The sequence below is a fragment of the Oncorhynchus nerka genome, linkage group LG28 (assembly GCF_034236695.1).
Source record: "Oncorhynchus nerka isolate Pitt River linkage group LG28, Oner_Uvic_2.0, whole genome shotgun sequence".
NCBI lineage: Eukaryota > Metazoa > Chordata > Actinopteri > Salmoniformes > Salmonidae > Oncorhynchus > Oncorhynchus nerka.
The window spans coordinates 26,320,293-26,344,500 of record NC_088423.1 but is presented as its reverse complement, the minus strand read 5'-3'; the positions used below and the strand labels follow the sequence as shown (position 1 = coordinate 26,344,500).

The following is a 24,208-nucleotide window of genomic DNA, read 5'->3' as shown; positions in this document are numbered from 1 at the left end:
TAGTTCCCCAACGAACGAAATATACATTTGTTTAAAAATGCATAATTATGTCTTTATGAAAACCATCTTGACACTGTAGAGATGCATCCAACTTTCATGTATAAGCGATTTGTGTTTCACAGATAATTAGCAAATATAAAACGTTCCGCTTTTTACATCATCCTGCAATTGTAATCTAAGCAACACAAATCTTCGCTATTTCCGAGATACCAAATTCGAGTAGTTCCTTAGCCTAAATATTTCTAGTAGTTCTAGTTTTGAATACACGGTTTTCACAACGCTTGTTTTTAATCATTCCATTGGTTAACATGATTTGTTTGTATTGTTTTGTTCGAGAGGGACAAATACACGACAATTTCATACACAATTCATTGCATCAGACAAATTGCTTTTCAGATTTACATGAAAATGTATGTTTTGTGGCAGTCACCAGCGTGCGTAATTCTTTTTACGTTGTGCATTGGAGACAACTCGCTAAGTGCGTATATTCTATATCTTATATAAGATATTCTATATCTTAATACATTTTGAGTCATGTGTCTATGTAAAAGTATAGCCTCTTATTTTTCTAAAGGTTCCCTTTCCTAATTTTACAAGTCATAAAAGCAAGAAAAGTCGGACTTGTTGAGCTCTGCAATGCGGACTTGTCCTAGCATACTGATAAATAGATCGCCCTGATCATTGTTTTCTCTCCTACACCTCAGGGGTTAAGTATGAACCCTCATACCTCAGAGAAGAACCACCACTGAGTCCTGAAGAGGGGCGGTGCTGCCTCCTCTCCTCCCCCAGGCTCCTGGCCCTCTCTAGCGGGGAGGCTGGCCCGGGGCGTGCGCTCCCCTCTCCAGCTCCCAAAAACACGGAGGGGCGGGGGGAGACGGACAGATAGAAAGGAGCAGATATCTTCGCTCAAAGGAATAGGAAGAGTGCATAAGGCTATAAGGTATTCCTATAGTTTCTCTCACGTTCCCTCAAACAGCAGAGCACGGTCTTGTTTTTAGGCGCAGTGTTCCATCTGTGGTGCCAAGCCAGGAAGATGCCCAATCCGGCGACATGCCCCTTCCCAGGCTCCCGGCTGTGGCTGGTATCCGTTGCTCTGATGGTGCAGTCGGTGATCTCCTCTTCTTCGACCTACCAGAGACCTGCACCCGGCGGCGGGGGGAAGAGAGCGGGGTTCATGGAGAGGACGCTGATTCTGCTGGACGTCAACACCCGCAGTCCGGTTCAAGTTCTAAACGACAACTTCCTCTCTTTACAGTTGGATCCGTCGATTATAAAGGACGGGTGGCTGGACTTCCTGAGGTAGATTACTTTCCCACTCTGTCTGCTTTATCGACTTCATAGTCGTCGTTATTCTAATGTTTGGATCAAATGCATTGCTTTTGGTTTATAGGTCTCTGTTGAACATGATCGGATTTAGTTATCTAGACGAATGGTTCTTTGACAATATTATGATATCGGGAATCATTAAACCATGTCATAAAGTCGGTTTATGCCGATTTGTGCATTGCCTTTGTTTAGGTGACATTAGATATGGGGTAAACAAGCCCGTATGGAAATATGGAGTGTCCTAAAGATTGGAGTGTAGGCCTAACTTCATAATTACGTCGTCGAGCTTTACCAATTGGTGTGCATACTAGTAGCCTATTTTCTCATTTCAGTTGAGACACCTTTTGACACATGCGTCATTCTCGTGTGGCATGCATGCATCAGTTTACACAGTATGTAGCCTAATTCAGAAACATCTCTTTAACATAGCGGTGTTAATAATAGGTCTACATATATAATGCCACTGTCTTAGTCGTGTCAATGTTTCTGTGTTCTACACAATGCTAATATGAAATGAAGAGAGAGGGGAACGAGAATGACAGGGAAAGAGGTGATATGAGCTCATCATATATAGTTAATGTTGCATGTTGGGTATGGAAGGGAATAGTTTACATTGGTAGAAGTATGCCTACATGGCGCACACGAGGCTCTTTGAAGAATTTCCGTAAACAGAGGTTTCTTATTTCCCAGTGAAACATCCACTGTTATTGTTTGGGAGGAGAGAAAGGGGGTCGTGGCATTTTACAAGTTCTATAGAGTATCAGGGTTTACTACTCGATATCGACATGTTTGTAGTAATGAAAAACAGTCGGAATGGCTACTCAAATATTATCGGAGCCACAGCATGTATCGCCCTGGAAGTAAACAATTTCAGCTTCCAATCAGCTTCGGCTATTGTGCAAAGTTCCCAGATGTAACTTTTACCAGTCAGTGGAGAACTTTGTGGTCAGGATTTTAACAAAAATGTCATTCTGGGTTAACTAGATGAAAAGCGTTATTCCCACATGAACGCGTTCAATCATATGGATCTATATCAATTCAGTTGTTGCTGTATATTCATCCTTCAGCAAGTAAATGTTGTCTGCATAAATTTTGTGATAATAACAATAATAATAATAATGATACTAATCATCACAATAATATAATAATATACCTAATGTTCATAATATTCATAATAACAATAACACAATAACATGTGATCAAACAATGAACCTTTTAACAATATTGTTTTGCTTTACTTTGGTTCATACTTTTCACTAACTTCCTAAATGTAGGTAGGCTATTCACTCACAATTTCAATGCTAATTTTCTGAAATGTTTTTACAATATTTATTTTCTTAAACTGTACTGGTCAAGTTCATATAAACCGTTATTTGAATACACATTTAAACCATGCCTACTGTAAACGTTGCTGATCGTCAGATCTGATAACCCAGCGTTCAAGCACACTAAGGCCATACTATAGGATAAATTCGTTTTTGTGGTAGGTCGGTGGATTTTAGAGACATAAATAGGCAATTATTATAATACAAAGCTAGGCGATTTAACTACCACAATTGTCTATAATTGTCATAAAATGGCACTTTATTCAAGTCTGCAAGAATCGATTAAAATGATCACAACATGGCCTATATTCTGCCTACAAAAACAGCACAATATGGTAAGTGCTAATCCCATAACATATAATTGAACACAACATTTTAAAGCTACTGTGCAATTTCCAGTAATTAAAATGAATGGGAAATATTCCCTTTATTTTGAAGAACGTGACTTATAAATAGACCTACTACAAAACTGTCCTTTTGCTCCATGGTTTTGTTCAAAGGAGACTCTGTAAACAAATAATGTCTAGGTTCAAATCAAGTTGAAAAAGTAGGCTAATGTTGCTCTCATGGAATGCCATTCCTTTACTACAGAAAGCATTTGCTATTGGCATGTGGTGATGTATTAGGTTGCTCCATGGTTTTGTTGGTGGTCCACTCTTGATGATATGCACAAATTACAGTGTGGCTTTGGTTGAAAAGTATCATATTTCTGTTGTTTATTCTGTGTCCAGTCTGGTAACACAACAGTAGAGTGGAATACTTAACCCAAAACTATTTTTCTAAACCAGAGCTGTGGGAGTTATTATTGATAGCTGGCTAACAGCAGCACTGAGAGGGTCATAAAAGTCCTGTTGTAATGGAAAAGCTGTCATGTCCTATAATATTATCATGTAAATACTAGTAGGGTTCACTAGCTTTTCTCTCAAGTGAAACCAATAAGTGAGAGTGATAGTAAAAAGTGTTTCGAAAGCCCAGTCTGGAAAGCTTTGACAGTAATCTGGTAACACTGTAGTGTAGAACATGTTTTTATTATTCTGGGCATACTAGTCTCACCATCATAAAATGTTTCTCTGTGCTATCTAAAAAAAAAACACTAAAACCTACTCTATGTATGAGTTAAATTGGCTCCATGTCTAGTTTTCTTGTGTTGAATCTGAATGCACAGGGCTATCAAGAAATATCACATTTAAATCAAGTTGTCATTGTTTTATGACTTGAGTTTTTTTGTCTTGTGTAAGTAGTGCTCAGCCTCTGTTGAGTAGTCTATGTCACTAGTGCTGGATATTGCAATGACATACCCACTACAGGAATTATTTTCAACATAACGTCAATCGTTTCTTCTCAGAGTTGTGTATGTATGTATATGATCTGAAATCAATGATGGTCATGTTGTGTTTTTCATGCAGCTTGTTTGGACACAGAGCCTAATTGATTAAAAAATATTGTTTAATCAATATTTCAGATGTATTTGTGCACCGTATTCTTATCAGATCTCTGTCTCCATGTATAGTTCCAAGCGTTTGGTAACCCTAGCCCGAGGTCTGTCCCCAGCCTATCTGAGGTTCGGAGGAAAGAGAACCGACTTCCTCCACTTCCACAACCTGAAGAACCTTGCCAAGTTCAGAGGCCCCGGCCCAGATTACTACCTAAAAAACTATGAAGATGGTGAGTTAGACATTATGGATTTGATTATTAATTTACGCAAATGTTAAACACACATTTTGTATATTTATTTATTGTGTTGTATTCCCAATTTGATTATAAAATGTATTGAGATGTTTAAATGTACTTTAGGTACAGTTGAAATCGTCTATGTCCATGTTCATTGGTAGGCCTATAGTCTTATTCTGTAGCATTCAATTTGAATTCAAACAAGCTTTATTAGCATGAAAGGAACAATCCAATATTGCCAGAAGTGGTACGCAATGAAACTACATGACCCGTTCTTGGTCTCTGTGTCAATGCTCAGACATAGTGCGTAGTGACATCGCCCTGGACAAGCAGAGGGGCTGTAAGCTGGCCAACCACCCTGACATGATGCTGGAGCTGCAAAGAGAGAAGGCAGCTCAGATGCAGCTTGTCCTCCTCAAAGAACAGCTCTCCAACCTCTACAGCAACATCACAATAACAGGTAGGAGATCACACACACACGCACACACACACACGCACGCACGCACACGCACGCACGCACGCACGCACGCACACACACACACACACACACACACACACACACACACACACACACACACAAACTCTCTGTTTGGTTACTCAATCTTGCCAGAGCACAGCGATGTAAATCATCACCCCTCAGCTTTACTAATGTAATTTGTAGAGAAGGAATAGAGGAATGGAGGGATGAAGAGATGGAAGGATAAATGTAGAGGAAGCGAGGAGGCAGAGAGTACTGGCATTTCTGAATGAAAGGTTCAACTGAACCTGACTGTGGAGGGGCAGCTGGACTGTGTGTGTATGTTTGTATGTGTGCATGTATGACTTGCTGAGTCCCAGTGACTATCCCTGACTTCCCAGGGTGGTAACTGAGAACCGTAAGGGTTTGGTTAGCAGTAGGCTGTGTCAGGATGTCTTTATGTTACAGTATTTTGCTTGGTATTTATTAGAAATGATGTGGTAGCAATTAATACTTTGTAGTACTTAAATACCAGTTGTGGTACGAAATGGCATGTAATGATATGATGTAATGATAATGTAATGATGGTTAATTTAAAACATATATATGCTGTTGTAATAGTTTGGTCATTGTTCTGTAATTACAATTTTACTGCTATAATTTCCAGTAAAATACAGAGTAAACAGCAGTCTATCAAAACAAACCGTAACCCCAGAGTTTCTAACTTTTAAAATGTGTGGATCATATCAACTTACAAAGTTGAAGAGAGGAGAGATGAGGATGGAATTTCAGTCATCGGAGCTACAATGGCAACTACAGCTGCTTGTGATTTATTAGAAGAACAAAATGACGGTTTGTGTTTGTTTGTGTGTGTGTGTGTGTGTGTGTGTGTGTGTGTTAAACCTCCCATGTTAGAAATGCCTGTTCTAGATCTGTCTTGAGCAACACACACTGCAACTAAGGAGATATTCATATGAAGAAATAACATGAACACTGAGGGATTATTCCCCAAATATTTATGCCTACAGAACTGATGCTATGACAGAACATTCCACCAGCTTCACTCAAGACTTCAGTGATATTAATGTGTATTTAATAAATCTTCATATTATCCAAAGGGAATCTGCTAGAATTTGTCTTTTGTCGAATGCATTGTTCATTAATGCACAGGAGAGTGGTGTTGCATCATTCCGTTTTTAATGTACTGTAGTATAAAAGGTATTTCAGACACATTTGTACATTGATAGATTTTCATTGACGGGGTTACTGTGTGTGTGTGTGTGTGTGCGCGCTTTTGTGTGTGTGTGTGCGTGTGTGTGTGTGTGTGTGTGTGTGTGTGGGGGTGTGTGTGTGTGTGTGTGTGTGTGTGAAAACTGTATGTAAGTCTGCGTATCATCAGCTGTGTGATTTCAACGGGCCTCTGGTGCACTAGTCAAAACATGGCCTGACTGCGCCTATCTTCAAGCACTGAAGAGACACATTGAGGAGAACCATTTGTTCATGTTTAGGTGCAGAGGAGTTTCAGTTCACAAGTTCAGGAGTCACACTGTGTATCACCCTGTACTTTCTCTGTTGTAGTCTGGTATCTTATCATGAGATAGTTCTACGATATGGACTATCAATATATTCTGGTCCACCTCAAGGCTTCGAAGTTGTCTTTGCTGTTCTCCCATGTCACCCTACACTTAGTCTGGGGAGGGATTAGGTCCCAGGGTTTTTCTTTGTTATGGGGTCCTCGGACCCTTGTTAAAGTCAATGGCATGAACTTTACCCAGTACCAGGACATTTAAGCCAAAACCTGGATGTCTCTGCCAGGAGTTTGAAACTTGGCCTGCAAGTGTATCTTCCAGCAAGACAATAAACCCAAGCACACATAAAAATCCACAAAGAAATATTTAATTGACCACAAAATCAAAAGTTTGCAATGGCCATCTCAGTGTCCGGAGTTGAACCCCATTGAAAACCTCTGGTTTGAATTGAAGAGGGCAGTCCATAAAAAAAGGCTCACAAGGGGAGGGTGCTGGAGTATAAAAATAAATAAAATAAGTATATTACCCCCTTTTTTTGTGATATCCAATTACGATCTTGTCTCATCTCTGCAACTCCCCAACAAAGGTTGAGTCATGTGTCCTCCGAAACATGACCCACCTAACCGCTCTTCTTAACACCCACCTGCTTAACCTGGAAGCCAGCTGCACCAATGTGTCAGAGGAAACACAGTTCAATTGACGATGAGGTCAGCCTGCAGGTGCCCAGCCCACCACAAGGAGTAGCTAGAGAGCGATCAGACATGTAAACCCCCCCTTGCCAAACCCTCCCCTAAACATGGACGATTCTGGGCCAATTGTGCGCCACCCTATGGATCTGGGTCTGTAGTGATGCCTCAAGTACTGCGATGCAGTGCTTTAGACAGCTGTTCCACTCAGGAGGCCTGGGTACTGAAGTATTGAAATCAGGGGATCCAATCATTTTGACCCCTATCTTTTTTAGATTTTTTAAAATTATTGTTTATAAACAAAATCTCTTTCTCTGAGCAGTTATATTAGTATAAAATACAAATAAATAAAAATGTAAGCATATATTATAGCTCAGTGTTTGCATAATTTATTTGTACAGGTTTTTTTTGCTCATCTTTATTAAGGGATCCAATAATTCTGGACCCCACTATATATCTATGTTAAAGAAGTCCTCCTCTTCTGTCTAGCCTGTGTGTGCTGAGATGTGGCTTACAGTACATTATGGTTTTTGGAGAATGCTGTTTAAAGGTCAAGTGCAGTCAAAAACATGTTTTTCCCTGTGTTTATATATTTCCACACTATGTGGTTGGAACAACACCGTGAAATTGTGCAAATTATCATAATGCCCTTTTAATGTAAGAGATGTTTGAAAAGACCCACTGAAATTTCAACCTGTTTTGGTAGGATGGAGTTTTGGCCTTCCAAACCTCTCTGCCAATAACAGCTCATTTTCCGTTTTCCCCTTCCCAGTCAGTCCTATCAAAGTTCTTGCTTGAGAAATTGCTCTTGCTAAGAAGCTATTTTTGTTTATTTTTTACCATTTGAATTGAAAACAATCACAGTACGGTACTTAATTGTTACTCAGAAATGATTTGATATTGAGATAAAAACGTCTGCATTGGTCTTTTAAGTGGGGAGGTGGGTAGCCTAGTGGTTAGAGCATTGGACTTGTAACCGAAAGGTTGCAAGATCAAATCCCTGAGCAGACAAGGTAAAAATATGTTGTTCTGCCCCTGAACAAGGCAGTTTACCTACTGTTCCTAGGCCGTCATTAAGAATTTAGGCCTCCCGGGTGGCACAGTTGTCTAGGGCACTGCATCGCAGAGCCACCAGAGACTCTGGGTTTGCGCTCAGGCTCTGTCGCAGTCGGCCGTGACCAGGAGGTCTATGGGGCGATGCACAATTGGCCTAGCGTCTGGGTTAGGGAGGGTTTGGCCAGAAGGGATATCCTTGTCTCATCGTGTGGTGCACAGTGTTTCCTCCCACACATTGGTGTGGCTGGCATGGATGTGCACTGTGTTAAGAAGCAGTGCGGCCTGGTTAGGTTGTGTTTCGGAGGACGAATGGCCTTCCTCTCTCACCTGTACGGGAGGTGTAGCGATGAGGCAAGACTAACAATTGGATACCATGAAAAGGGGGTAAAAATAAATACATTAAAAATAAGAATTTGTTCTTAGTAGTTAAATAAAGGTTTTTAAAAAATGAGACCTGTAGTGTTCCAAGTTAATTACTGTATATATGAATGGACAAAGCCATTGATCATGTGACACCATTCATGCCTATGTGAAGACTTGATAGGGCATTTGAAGCACAGGAAGTTGGTTAGATTGACACCGGTGAGTCAATCAAATACCGCATCTGCCTATGTTGTACTTATGCATCTGTGGTGAAAGCTAGAGCGGTGTTTGTCAGATTATGAGACATTCCAAAAATGGTTCTCACAATAACGTCTGAATGGTTTGACCTCTCTATGAAAAGGGGTGATTCTCATGAGCACGGTGGGGCTCTCTGTTTTGCTCTACGGCCCCCACAAGTGTCACGGGCAATGGCGGTTGTAGCTTGTATGGGTGAACACCCCCTTTAACACAAATAAATAATCATAACATTTAAAACTATATAAATATAAAAATATATGCTATATAAATATAAAAATATATATAAGAAGTAACAAAGACCAAATTTGTGTTGATTTGGCACTCGAGCATCAATACATTACCCATCCCCCAACACTGTCAACCAAGAGTCAAGACTAAACCAATTCACCTTGGTGGTGTGAAGACTGGTTTTATATTATTCTTAACGGTTTCGCACAAACAAGAAAACAATGTAACAATATGTCTGTGAAACTATATTTTCACAGTATTATGAAGGAATTGTGGTTTATTTGGTAGCATTTCGTAGTGTGACTGATTTGACTAATTGCATTAGTACTGTACAAAGTTAGAGGTGCGCTATTTGATAGATTCCCCCGCTCCCCCTACCTCGGGCTTCCAATGGGGAGACCTGAAGTCAACCTACCCCCTCCCTTCCTTATCTCGTACTTCTGAGTGGGAGACCTTCCCAGGCAGTAGCCTTTCTAGCTCACAAACTAGAATCAGGGCGCCCACTCCGACAAGGTTAATTGACCCACAGTCCCACACGGTGACATGATATCATTGTTGTGACGTGCAAATGACTGATAGAAAACTGATTGCACAAATGTCATCATTCTGCATTTTTTTGTGCAGGTTCCCCGTGCTGCCCCAAGCAGCTGCCCATGTCGCCTATACCTAAATCCGCCACTGGTCATGGGACTCGTTGTGAAAGTAACCAGTACCGGTCTTAAAAAATTAATGGAACTGTGAAGGTAGATTTGTGTAGTTTTGTGCCTACCCTTTTTTGGGGTAGGCACAAAACTACACAAATCTACCTTCAGTTCCATTAATTTTTTAAGACCGGTACTGGTTACTTTCACAACGAGTCCCATGACCAGTGGCGGATTTAGGTATATGTGTAAAAAAAAAAACTACAAATATTTCCTGAGCTTTCTTATATCTCTTAGATATAGGACAGACACTTCAAAACCTTATTTCTTATGATTTATTGTTCCACTCTTTTTTGCCATTTTGAATGTGTTATTCAATGCATTTCTTCTGGGCTATAGTAGTAAAGGCCAAATTTGATATTTTATCAAATAATTGTTTTATGTATATATATATATATTTACACTTAAAGTGGTCCTAAAATTCACAATTAAATAGCTAAATGTTCCATCATATGACCATCTTAAAACAATTCCATATGTCAGCTGCGAACCCTCATAGTTAGCCTGTCAATATAGTGTTTTATTGGGGAGGGTAACAGGGGAGGTGTTTAAACAAGGTCTGGTAATAATCAGCCTAACCCTTAAGTGTGTGTGTGTGTGTGTGTGTGTGTGTGTGTGTGTGTGTGTGTGTGTGTGTGTGTGTGTGTGTGTGTGTGTGTGTGTGTGTGTGTAGGCAGGTGGTGGACTTAAAGTCCCTTTAACAGCCCCTTCATCCTTTTCCACTCTACAGTCTGACCTCTTACCTTGGCTTGTTAGAGCTATCAGTAATGGCACTGCACACGCACAGACACAGACACAGACATACAGACACAGACACACACACACACACACACACACACACACACACACACACACACACACACACACACACACACACACACACACACACACACACACACACACACACACACACACACACACACACACACACAGCCCCCTGCGCTGTGAAAACATACCAGCTCAGACAAGACGAGGTCAAGGTCACCCCTCATCTCCCCCCTGGTCTGCCCCTTAGTTTCTCCTGGAAGTAAACCAAGACCTAACTGCCTCAGACAGAACAGACCCTCTCATCTCACCCCTAACCTCCTGTCTCATCCTTCCCCCTTGAAGCTCATCCCCCTACTCTCAGCCACTTTGTCCCAGCTTTCTTTCAATTTTTATCTTTACCTCAGTTAGTCTCTGTTCTTCACTCTTCTCTCTCTCTCTCTCTCTCTCTCTCTCTCTCTAGTAAAATAAATAAAACATGTTGTGCCACGTACACCGAAGAGGTGCAGTGAAATATGTTGTTTTGCAGGGTCAGCCATAGTAGTACAGCACCCCTGGAGCAAATGTGGGTTAAGTGCCTTGCTCAAGGGAAAATTGACATATTTTTCACCTTGTCAACTTAGGTATTCAAACCAGCAACCTTTTGCTTACTTGTCCAACACTCTAACCACTAGGGTACCTGTCACTCCCAAAAAAGACCATGATCCTGCATGCATAACATCACCTCAGTGGCTTGCGACATGACTCTCCTTACCATGTTTAAAACCTCTTAAGTATCGGACCCTTTAAAAATGACATACACAAATCTAACTGCCTGTAGCTCAGGCCCTGAAGCAAGGATATGCATCTTCTTGATACTATTTGAAAGGAAACACTTTTAATAAGTTTGTGGAAATGTGAAATTAATGTAGGAGAATAATAACACATTAGATCTGGTAAAAGATAATACAAAGAATAAAATATTCTTTTTTTTGTACCATCATCTTTGAAATGCAAGAGTAAGGTCATAATGTATTATTCCAGACCAAGTGCAATTTAGATTCTGGCCACTAGATGGCAGCAGTGTATGTGCAAAGTTTTAGACTGATCCAATGAACCATTGCATATTTGTTCAAAATGTTGTATCAAGACTGCCCAACTGTGCCTAATTGGTTTATTAATAAAGATCATAATTGTGCACACTCCTCAAACAATAGCATGGTATTCTTTCACTGTAATAGCTACTGTAAATTGGACAGTGCAGTTAGATTAACCAGAATGTAAGCTTTCTGCCCATATCAGATATGTCTATGTCCTGGGAATTGTTAGCCTACGTTAGCTCAACCGTCCCGTAGGGGTTAAGACCTTTCTCTACTGTGGGGAGACATGCAATTGAGTATCTAGACCCCTCAAACTCAACTCTGGACCTCAAAGCCAGTTCCAATGTATTTTTTTCATTGTTCCCCTCTAATTAGGGACTGATTTAGACTAGGGACACCAGGTTTGTGAAGTTAATTATCAGGTCGAACAGAAAACCATCAGGCTCCGGATCTCGTATGGTAGGAGTTGAGTACCCCTGATCTAGACCCTCATGGAATAGACTTATCATCTACTCACTGCATTTAATTTCTTCTGCCCTCTGTGTAGTTTCTCTTTTCTCTGCTTTGTCTTTATTCTCCCTCTCTTCCTCCCTCTCCTGAATCCTGTTCATCCTCCCCTGTTCATTTCACCTCCTTGGCCTGTTTAGTTGTTACTGGCCTCTGACGATGCTTAGAATTCTCTGTAACAGTATGTTATATGAATGAACTGTACCTTTACTTTAGCTTGATATAGGATTTTTATGCAGCTTTAACAGCTAAGTATTTCCTGTCGTGCACCCCCCTCTCCCTCTGTGACGACAAATAGCAGGACATTTGAGAGAAGTTTGGGGGCGTGCTCCTTTCCTCCCCAACTTAACTTACACAGCCCTTTTCTCCCCTCTCACCCCCTGTTGACAGCAGTAACTACTTGACTTTTCTTCAGCTACTTTGAGCTCCTTCACACTCGTTAAGGGCACCTTAGAGGAACATTTTGTGAAAATCACAGTTGACATTCTCCAGACGAAATTCCACCCTGCTAATCCAACTGTGTGTGTGTGTGTGTGTGTGTGTTTACTGCAGCCAGTGAAACTTGAGAAATGCTCATCTCTTTGTGCCTTTAAGAACTCAATCATAGACATTTTCTCAGACACCTGTACTTGTTACCCAATCTAATTGTGTCATTCATGGTCATTCTCACTGACATTAACTTGTTACTCTGCCGAATCACGTCATTCATGGACAATTTCACAGACACTAACCTATATAAAAAAATAACACGTCAAATGTGTGTGTGTGTGTGTGTGCTTGCACTGTAATACATGTCTTTACATTTACACAGCAGAACTATTACATTTAGCTATGGGAATTATATATTACAGTAAAGCAGAGGTGTGGACTCGAGTCACATGACTTGGACTCGAGTCAGACTTAAGTCACAAATATGATGACTTGCAACTCGACTTTGACTTTAACACCTGACTCGTGACTTAACTTGAACTTGAGCCTTTTGACTCGAACTGACTTGATACCCTCCCCAAGCCCAAATATAAAAAATGATGCCATTAAAAAAAAGTGTTCAGCACATCAACTCTTCATTTAACGGTTTACAGTTTGAATTGGACAGCAGCCAATCAAATTGTGCCAGCTGAGAAAAAGTTGCGCGTGGCAGTGCAGAGGAACGACGGCGGGATATAAAGACAACGCTGTATCAACACAAAACGGGTTGCAACTTGCAAAACATGCGGGAAGAAAATGACAGACGGAGGCGCAACAACTTCCAACTTTGTTCGACATTTGAAGCTACACAAAGAAGGGTAAGTCGTGGCTAATATAGCCGACGGCTATATCATTTATAACTTTGCTAGTGTAGCATGTAGGCTAATGTCACATTAAATCAATGAGCCTCCACACAGTCAGTCAGTGCGGGAACGTGATCATTGCACCCAAGATTGAGCTACAACTGGCTAGGCAGCCTACTGTAACCACACACAGAGAGTGTGTGTGTGTGTGTTAAGGTTGGGCGATTGTATAAAAGCCTACATTGCCCGATTGTGCCCCATAGCGATCCTCGATAGTCGATCGCTATTGGGGGGGTGTCTTTCTCATGGCTACCGATGTATTTCCATGTAAATATAAAGTTTATTTGGAAAGTAATAAATATATATATTTTTTAAAAGCATTCATGATTTGCATGAAAGTAATATACTAACTATTACTCTTGTTAAGAATATGAAATGGTATTACATTTGGTGAAGAGCACATTATGACTTGTTTAGGACTCAAAACTCCAAGTTTAGGACTTGAGACTTGCTGGTCTTGACTCGCTGTAACGGCTTCTAGAAGTAGAGGGTGGAGGAGTCAGGCGCAGAGAGCAGGGTAGTTCAAAGATGTGGATCTTTTATTTCCAAAAACAGAGAGAATGTCACACCACACACACAAGGGCGCATAAAGACCCAGTCCAACAAACAGAACGAAACTGTTCGGAAAAATGGAATCCACGAAATATTCACACACCATAAACAGAAAAACAAGCCCGCACAAAAGCCGGCGGGCCTACCGGGTTTAAATAGCCCAAACCAAAACCCAAAACAAGAAACAGGAGAAACTAATCAGACAAAACTAAATGAAACAGAAAAGGGGATCGGTGGCAGCTAGTAGGCCGGCGACGACGACCGCCGAGCGCCACCCGAACAGGAAGAGGCACCATCTTTGGCGGGATTCATGACACTTGGACTTGCCTGTCTTGACTTGGGACTTGAGTGCTAAGACTTGAGACTTACTTGTGACTTGTAAAACAATGACTTGATCCCACCTCTGCAGTAAAGTATTGTAAAGAACAATGCATCATGGGAGTTCAGTGCACAGTTAACAATTCATGAAATTTTACAATCTGATTTTACAATAAAGTGATGTATTAATGTTTTGCTGTATATTTACTGGTTGAGTTGCCATGTCCTCTTGGTTTGTTTTGCCCTGTAATTTGGAAGCCTTTGTTAAGGCCTCTAGGAGTGCAAGTTATACAAAACACCAAATATTCATCAATATGCTGTAATATATAATTACAGTACCTAGTAGCAAAACGTCTCTCACCAATCTTATGTAATTACATTAAAATACTACATTAAAATACTGTTAAATACAAACCTCATCTCCCCTCAATGATTCAATCATTAATTACAATTACAGTAGAATTAACTTTTTTACTGTCCTGTAATAATAAATAAATTGACTGGCATCTGTGCTGCCAGTAATTTACTGTACAAATTACAGGAATTTCTTTACAGAGAGTCTTCCCTTGCTTTCTCTCCAGATGCTCCCTTAGTCGGTCCTTTCCTCTTGGGGTGCAGTGACCTTTTGCCATGTTCAGTGTTGTCCTAGCTGTCTATATTCTGACGCCACTTAGTAACGTGCAGTCAAAATATAGACAGCTAGGAGACTTACTATTTTTAGTTGACACCTTTGGTTTCAGATGCTTAAACCTGTGACCCTGAAGCAGCTTAAGTTCCAAGGCTGTGTCTGCTTCCATGTCTTAGGAGTTGAGTAAGGTCAATATTGGTGTAAAATAATAATGGTGGGATAGTGTTTCTAAAGTCTTGTTACTGTAGGGAAAGAGAGATTCTTTGGCAACTCGTCATGTGTGTATTTTTGGACAGCTTCCCATCACATACTGCAGAGGTGATGGATGGATATGGTCGAACATGCAAGCGTGAGTGAAAAGCAAACATACCGAGTGCATCGTGTGTGTGTGTGTGTGTGTGTGACACAGATGTTAATATCTGTCTTGTACACTATATACAGTGCATTTGGAAAGTATTCAGACCCTTTGACTTTTTCCATATTTGTTTACGTTACAGCCTTATTCTAAAATGTAAACAATTATTTTTTCCCCTCATTCATTTACACACAATACCCCATAATGTGCCTTTGGAGCCATGAAAACCCCAAAACCACGGGCGCTTGAGGTGATTCAATGAGCAGGAACTGCATACACTCATTGTGATTGCCTGACACTCTCAGTTTAATGGGAAACGTAGTGTGGGTGACTCTGACAATAAATCAAATCAAGTCAAATGTTATTTGTCACATGCGCCGAATTCAACAGACTTACAAGCCCTTAACCAACAATGCCTTATGTTAAGAAAAAAACCTGTTAAGTAAAAATTAGATAAGTAAAAAAATAAAAATAGAAAATAAAAGTAACAAATAATTAAACAGCAGCAGTAAAATACCAAGCGAGGCTATATACAGGGGGTACCGGTACAGAGTCAATGTGGAGGTTATATACAGGGGGTACCTGGTACAGAGTCAATGTGGAGGCTATATACAGGGGGTACCGGTACAGAGTCAATGTGGAGGCTATATACAGGGGGTACCGGTACACAGTCAATGTGGAGGTTATATACAGGGGGTACCGGTACAGAGTCAATGTGGAGGTTATATACAGGGGGTACCAGTACAGAGTCAATGTGGAGACTATATACAGGGGGTACCGGTACAGAGTCAATGTGGAGGCTATATACAGGGGGTACCGGTACAGAGTCAATGTGGAGGTTATATACAGGGGGTACCAGTACAGAGTCAATGTGGAGACTATATACAGGGGGTACCGGTACAGAGTCAATGTGGAGGTTATATACAGGGGGTACCGGTAAAAGAGTCAATGTGGAGGCTATATACAGGGGGTACCAGTACAGAGTCAATGTGGAGGCTATATACAGGGGGTACCGGTACAGAGTCAATGTGGAGGCTATATACAGGGGGTACCGGTACAGAGTCAATGTGGAGGTTATATACAGGGGGTACCAGTACAGAGTCAATGTGGAGGCTATATACAGGGGGTACCGGTACAGAGTCAATGTGGAGGCTATATACAGGGGGTACCGGTAAAAGAGTCAATGTGGAGGTTATATACAGGGGGTACCAGTACAGAGTCAATGTGGAGGCTATATACAGGGGGTACCGGTACAGAGTCAATGTGGAGGCTATATACAGGGGGTACCGGTACAGAGTCAATGTGGAGGTTATATACAGGGGGTACCAGTACAGAGTCAATGTGGAGACTATATACAGGGGGTACCGGTACAGAGTCAATGTGGAGACTATATACAGGGGGTACCGGTACAGAGTCAATGTGGAGACTATATACAGGGGGTACCGGTACAGAGTCAATGTGGAGGTTATATACAGGGGGTACCGGTAAAAGAGTCAATGTGGAGGCTATATACAGGGGGTACCGGTACAGAGTCAATGTGGAGACTATATACAGGGGGTACCGGTACAGAGTCAATGTGGAGGTTATATACAGGGGGTACCGGTAAAAGAGTCAATGTGGAGGCTATATACAGGGGGTACCGGTACAGAGTCAATGTGGAGACTATATACAGGGGTACCGGTACAGAGTCAATGTGGAGGCTATATACAGGGGTACCGGTAAAAGAGTCAATGTGGAGGCTATATACAGGGGGTACCGGTACAGAGTCAATGTGGAGGCTATATACAGGGGGTACCGGTAAAAGAGTCAATGTGGAGGCTATATACAGGGGGTACCGGTACAGAGTCAATGTGGAGGCTATATACAGGGGGTACCGGTAAAAGAGTCAATGTGGAGGCTATATACAGGGGGTACCGGTACAGAGTCAATGTGGAGACTATATACAGGGGGTACCGGTAAAAGAGTCAATGTGGAGACTATATACAGGGGGTACCGGTACAGAGTCAATGTGGAGACTATATACAGGGGGTACCGGTACATAGTCAATGTGGAGGCTATATACAGGGGGTACCGGTACAGAGTCAATGTGGAGGCTATATACAGGGGTACCGGTACAGAGTCAATGTGGAGACTATATACAGGGGTACCAGTACAGAGTCAATGTGGAGGCTATATACAGGGGTACCGGTACAGAGTCAATGTGGAGACTATATACAGGGGGTACCGGTACAGAGTCAATGTGGAGACTATATACAGGGGGTACTATATACGGTACAGAGTCAATGTGGAGGCTATATACAGGGGGTACCGGTACAGAGTCAATGTGGAGACTATATACAGGGGGTACCGGTACAGAGTCAATGTGGAGACTATATACAGGGGTACCGGTACAGAGTCAATGTGCAGGCTATATACAGGGGGTACCGGTACAGAGTCAATGTGGAGACTATATACAGGGGGGTACCGGTACAGAGTCAATGTGGAGGCTATATACAGGGGGTACCGGTACAGAGTCAATGTGGAGACTATATACAGGGGGTACCGGTACAGAGTCAATGTGGAGACTATATACAGGGGTACCGGTACAGAGTCAATGTGGAGGCTATATACAGGGGGTACCGGTACAGAGTCAATGTGGAGACTATATACAGGGGGGGTACCGGTACATAGTCAATGTGGAGACTATATACAGGGGTACCGGTACAGAGTCAATGTGGAGGCTATATACAGGGGGGTACCGGTACAGAGTCAATGTGGAGGCTATATACAGGGGGTACCGGTACAGAGTCAATGTGGAGACTATATACAGGGGGTACCGGTACATAGTCAATGTGGAGACTATATACAGGGGGTACCGGTACATAGTCAATGTGGAGGCTATATACAGGGGGTACCGGTACAGAGTCAATGTGGAGGCTATATACAGGGGGTACCGGTACAGAGTCAATGTGGAGACTATATACAGGGGTACCGGTACAGAGTTAATGTGGAGGCTATATGCAGGGGTACCGGTACAGAGTCAATGTGGAGGCTATATACAGGGGGTACCGGTACAGAGTCAATGTGGAGGCTATATACAGGGGTACCGGTACAGAGTCAATGTGGAGACTATATACAGGGGGTACCGGTACAGAGTCAATGTGGAGGCTATATACAGGGGTACCGGTACAGAGTCAATGTGGAGACTATATACAGGGGGTACCGGTACAGAGTCAATGTGGAGACTATATACAGGGGTACCGGTACAGAGTCAATGTGGAGGCTATATACAGGGGGTACCGGTACAGAGTCAATGTGGAGACTATATACAGGGGGTACCGGTAGTCAGAGTCAATGTGGAGACTATATACAGGGGTACCGGTACAGAGTCAATGTGGAGGCTATATACAGGGGTACCGGTACAGTACAGAGTCAATGTGGAGACTATATACAGGGGGTACAGTACAGAGTCAATGTGGAGGCGGTACAGAGTCAATGTGGAGACTATATACAGGGGGTACCGGTACAGAGTCAATGTGCAGGCTATATACAGGGGGTACCGGTACAGAGTCAATGTGGAGACTATATACAGGGGGTACCGGTACAGAGTCAATGTGGAGGCTATATACAGGGGGTACCGGTACAGAGTCAATGTGGAGACTATATACAGGGGTACCGGTACAGAGTCAATGTGGAGACTATATACAGGGGGTACCGGTACAGAGTCAATGTGGAGGCTATATACAGGGGGTACCGGTACAGAGTCAATGTGGAGACTATATACAGGGGGTACCGGTACATAGTCAATGTGGAGACTATATACAGGGGGTACCGGTACAGAGTCAATGTGGAGGCTATATACAGGGGGTACCGGTACAGAGTCAATGTGGAGGCTATATACAGGGGGTACCGGTACAGAGTCAATGTGGAGACTATATACAGGGGGTACCGGTACATAGTCAATGTGGAGACTATATACAGGGTACCGGTACAGAGTCAATGGGGTACCGGTACATAGTCAATGTGGAGGCTATATACAGGGGGTACCGGTACAGAGTCAATGTGGAGGCTATATACAGGGGGTACCGGTACAGAGTCAATGTGGAGACTATATACAGGGGGTACCGGTACAGAGTTAATGTGGAGGCTATATGCAGGGGTACCAGAGGTACAGAGTCAATGTGGAGGCTATATACAGGGGGTACCGGTACAGAGTCAATGTGGAGGCTACATACAGGGGGTACCGGTACAGAGTCAATGTGGAGACTATATACAGGGGGTACCGGTACAGAGTCAATGTGGAGGCTATATACAGGGGGGTACCAATGTGGACAGAGTCAATGTGGAGACTATATACAGGGGGTACCGGTACAGAGTCAATGTGGAGACTATATACAGGGGGTACCGGTACAGAGTCAATGTGGAGGCTATATACAGGGGGTACCGGTACAGAGTCAATGTGGAGGCTACATACAGGGGTACCGGTACAGAGTCAATGTGGAGACTATATACAGGGGGTACCGGTACAGAGTCAATGTGGAGGCTATATACAGGGGGTACCGGTACAGAGTCAATGTGGAGACTATATACAGGGGGTACCGGTACAGAGTCAATGTGGAGGCTATATACAGGGGGTACCGGTACAGAGTCAATGTGGAGGCTACATACAGGGGGTACCGGTACAGAGTCAATGTGGAGGCTATATACAGGGGGTACCGGTAAAAGAGTCAATGTGGAGGCTATATACAGGGGGTACCGGTACAGAGTCAATGTGGAGACTATATACAGGGGGTACCGGTAAAAGAGTCAATGTGGAGACTATATACAGGGGGTACCGGTACAGAGTCAATGTGGAGACTATATACAGGGGGTACCGGTACATAGTCAATGTGGAGGCTATATACAGGGGGTACCGGTACAGAGTCAATGTGGAGGCTATATACAGGGGGTACCGGTACAGAGTCAATGTGGAGACTATATACAGGGGGTACCAGTACAGAGTCAATGTGGAGGCTATATACAGGGGGTACCGGTACAGAGTCAATGTGGAGACTATATACAGGGGGTACCGGTACAGAGTCAATGTGGAGACTATATACAGGGGGTACCGGTACAGAGTCAATGTGGAGGCTATATACAGGGGGTACCGGTACAGAGTCAATGTGGAGACTATATACAGGGGGTACCGGTACAGAGTCAATGTGGAGACTATATACAGGGGGTACCGGTACAGAGTCAATGTGCAGGCTATATACAGGGGGTACCGGTACAGAGTCAATGTGGAGACTATATACAGGGGGTACCGGTACAGAGTCAATGTGGAGGCTATATACAGGGGGTACCGGTACAGAGTCAATGTGGAGACTATATACAGGGGGTACCGGTACAGAGTCAATGTGGAGACTATATACAGGGGGTACGGTACAGAGTCAATGTGGAGGCTATATACAGGGGTACCGGTACAGAGTCAATGTGGAGACTATATACAGGGGGTACCGGTACATAGTCAATGTGGAGACTATATACAGGGGTACCGGTACAGAGTCAATGTGGAGGCTATATACAGGGGGTACCGGTACAGAGTCAATGTGGAGGCTATATACAGGGGGTACCGGTACAGAGTCAATGTGGAGACTATATACAGAGTCAATGGGGGTACCGGTACATAGTCAATGTGGAGACTATATACAGGGGGTACCGGTACATAGTCAATGTGGAGGCTATATACAGGGGGTACCGGTACAGAGTCAATGTGGAGGCTATATACAGGGGGTACCGGTACAGAGTCAATGTGGAGACTATATACAGGGGGTACCGGTACAGAGTTAATGTGGAGGCTATATGCAGGGGGTACCGGTACAGAGTCAATGTGGAGGCTATATACAGGGGGTACCGGTACAGAGTCAATGTGGAGGCTACATACAGGGGGTACCGGTACAGAGTCAATGTGGAGACTATATACAGGGGGTACCGGTACAGAGTCAATGTGGAGGCTATATACAGGGGTACCGGTACAGAGTCAATGTGGAGACTATATACAGGGGGTACCGGTACAGAGTCAATGTGGAGACTATATACAGGGGGTACCGGTACAGAGTCAATGTGGAGGCTATATACAGGGGGTACCGGTACAGAGTCAATGTGGAGACTATATACAGGGGGTACCGGTACAGAGTCAATGTGGAGACTATATACAGGGGGTACCGGTACAGAGTCAATGTGGAGGCTATATACAGGGGGTACCGGTACAGAGTCAATGTGGAGACTATATACAGGGGGTACCGGTACAGAGTCAATGTGGAGACTATATACAGGGGGTACCGGTACAGAGTCAATGTGCAGGCTATATACAGGGGGTACCGGTACAGAGTCAATGTGGAGACTATATACAGGGGGTACCGGTACAGAGTCAATGTGGAGGCTATATACAGGGGTACCGGTACAGAGTCAATGTGGAGACTATATACAGGGGGTACCGGTACAGAGTCAATGTGGAGACTATATACAGGGGTACCGGTACAGAGTCAATGTGGAGGCTATATACAGGGGGTACCGGTACAGAGTCAATGTGGAGACTATATACAGGGGGTACCGGTACATAGTCAATGTGGAGACTATATACAGGGGGTACCGGTACAGAGTCAATGTGGAGGCTATATACAGGGGGTACCGGTACAGAGTCAATGTGGAGGCTATATACAGGGGGTACCGGTACAGAGTCAATGTGGAGACTATATACAGGGGGTACCGGTACATAGTCAATGTGGAGACTATATACAGGGGGTACCGGTACATAGTCAATGTGGAGGCTATATACAGGGGGTACCGGTACAGAGTCAATGTGGAGGCTATATACAGGGGGTACCGGTACAGAGTCAATGTGGAGACTATATACAGGGGGTACCGGTACAGAGTTAATGTGGAGGCTATATGCAGGGGGTACCGGTACAGAGTCAATGTGGAGGCTATATACAGGGGGTACCGGTACAGAGTCAATGTGGAGGCTACATACAGGGGGTACCGGTACAGAGTCAATGTGGAGACTATATACAGGGGGTACCGGTACAGAGTCAATGTGGAGGCTATATACAGGGGGTACCGGTACAGAGTCAATGTGGAGACTATATACAGGGGGTACCGGTACAGAGTCAATGTGGAGACTATATACAGGGGGTACCGGTACAGAGTCAATGTGGAGGCTATATACAGGGGGTACCGGTACAGAGTCAATGTGGAGGCTACATACAGGGGGTACCGGTACAGAGTCAATGTGGAGACTATATACAGGGGGTAGGCTATATACAGGGGGTACAGAGTCAATGTGGAGGCTATATACAGGGGTACCGGTACAGAGTCAATGTGGAGACTATATACAGGGGGTACCGGTACAGAGTCAATGTGGAGGCTATATACAGGGGTACCGGTACAGAGTCAATGTGGAGGCTACATAGTCAGGGGGTACAGGGGTACAGAGTCAATGTGGAGACTATATACAGGGGGTACCGGTACAGAGTCAATGTGGAGGCTATATACAGGGGGTACCAGTACAGAGTCAATGTGGAGGCTACATACAGGGGGTACCGGTACAGAGTCAATGTGGAGGTAATATGTACATGTAGGTAGAGTTAAAGTGACTATGCGTAGATTATAGTAGCAGCGTAAAAGAGAGATCTGGGTATCCCTTTGATTAGCTGTTCAGGAGTCTAATGGCTTGGGGTAGAAGCTGTTAAGAAGCCTTTTGGATCTCAACTTGGCGCTCTGGTACTGCTTGTCCTGCGGTAGCAGAGAGAACAGTCTATGACTAGGGTGGCTGGAGTTTTTGAGGTCCTCTAAGGTCCTGGATGGCAGGAAGCTTGGCCCCAGTGAGGTACTGGGCCGTACACACTTCCCTTTGTAGTGCCGAGCAGTTGCCATACCAGGCAGCGATGCAACCAGTCAGGATGCTCTCGATGGTGCAGCTGTAGAACCTTTTGAGGATCTGAGGACACATGCCAAATATTTTCAGTCTCCTGAGGGGGAATAGGCTTTTTCGTGCCCTCTTCACAACTGTCTTGATGTGTTTGGACCATGATAATTTATTGGTGATGTGGACACCAAGGAACATGAAGCTCTCAACCTGTTCCACTACAGCGCCGTCGATGAGAATGGGGGCATACTCGGTCCTCCTTTTCCTGTAGTCCAAAATCATCTCCTTTGTCTTGACCAGGTCTCTGACCTCCTCCCTATAGGCTGTCTCATCTTTGTCAGTGATCAGGCCTACCACTGTTGTGTTATCGGCAAACATAATGATGGTGTTGGAATCGTGCCTGGCCATGCAGTCATGAGTAAACAGGGAGTACAGGAGGGGACTGAGCATGCACCCTTGAGGGGCCCCAGTGTTGAGGATTAGTGTGGCGGATGTGTTGTTCCCTACCCTTACCACCTGGGGGTGGCCTGTCAGGAAGTCCAGGATCCAGTGTCAGAGGGAGGTGTTTAGTCCCAGGGTCCTTAGCTTAGTGATGAGCTTTGAGGGCACTATGGTGTTGAACGCTGAGCTGTAGTCAATGAATAGCATTCTCACATAGGTTTTCCTTTTGTCCAGGTGGGAAAGGGCGGTGTTGAGTGCAATAGAGATTGCGTCATCTGTGGATCTGATGGGGGGGTATGCAAATTGGAGTGGGTCAAGCGTTTCTGAGATAATGGTGTTGATGTGAGCCATGACCAGCCTTTCAAAGCACTTCATGGCTACAGACGTGAGTGTTATGAGTCAGTAGTCATTTAGGCAGATTACCTTAGAGTTCTTCGGCACAGGGACTGTGGGGGTCTGCTTGAAACATGTTGGTATTACAGACATAGTCAGGGACAGGTTGAAAATGTCAGTGACAACACTTGTCAGTTGGTCAGCGCATGCTCAGAGTACACGTCCTGATAATCCGTCTGGCCCAATAGATCGCCTATCCATCGCTCTGACGTCCATGGGAACGGAGAGGTGTTGTATGGGGATTCCGAGCTCCGAGACCAGGGCAGCGTCCATAAAGCTCTCGTCGGCACCAGCGTCAATGAGCACCCGGAGAGATTTGGACCCCACAAAAGGATAGCATGGAGAAGGATATGA

At 43.6% G+C, this 24,208-nt stretch overlaps 1 protein-coding gene across 1 annotated transcript; it reads left to right on the top strand.

Annotated features, from left to right (window-relative positions):
- Window positions 1-902: 902 nt before the first annotated feature.
- On the top strand, window positions 903-24,208 carry LOC115113853 (inactive heparanase-2-like). Its single transcript, XM_065012546.1, has 5 exons — window positions 903-1,299; window positions 4,162-4,316; window positions 4,621-4,782; window positions 9,524-9,608; window positions 24,043-24,208. The coding sequence occupies exons 1-5, from the start codon at window positions 1,034-1,036 to the stop codon at window positions 24,206-24,208; spliced, it is 834 nt and encodes a 277-aa protein (XP_064868618.1). The 5' UTR covers window positions 903-1,033.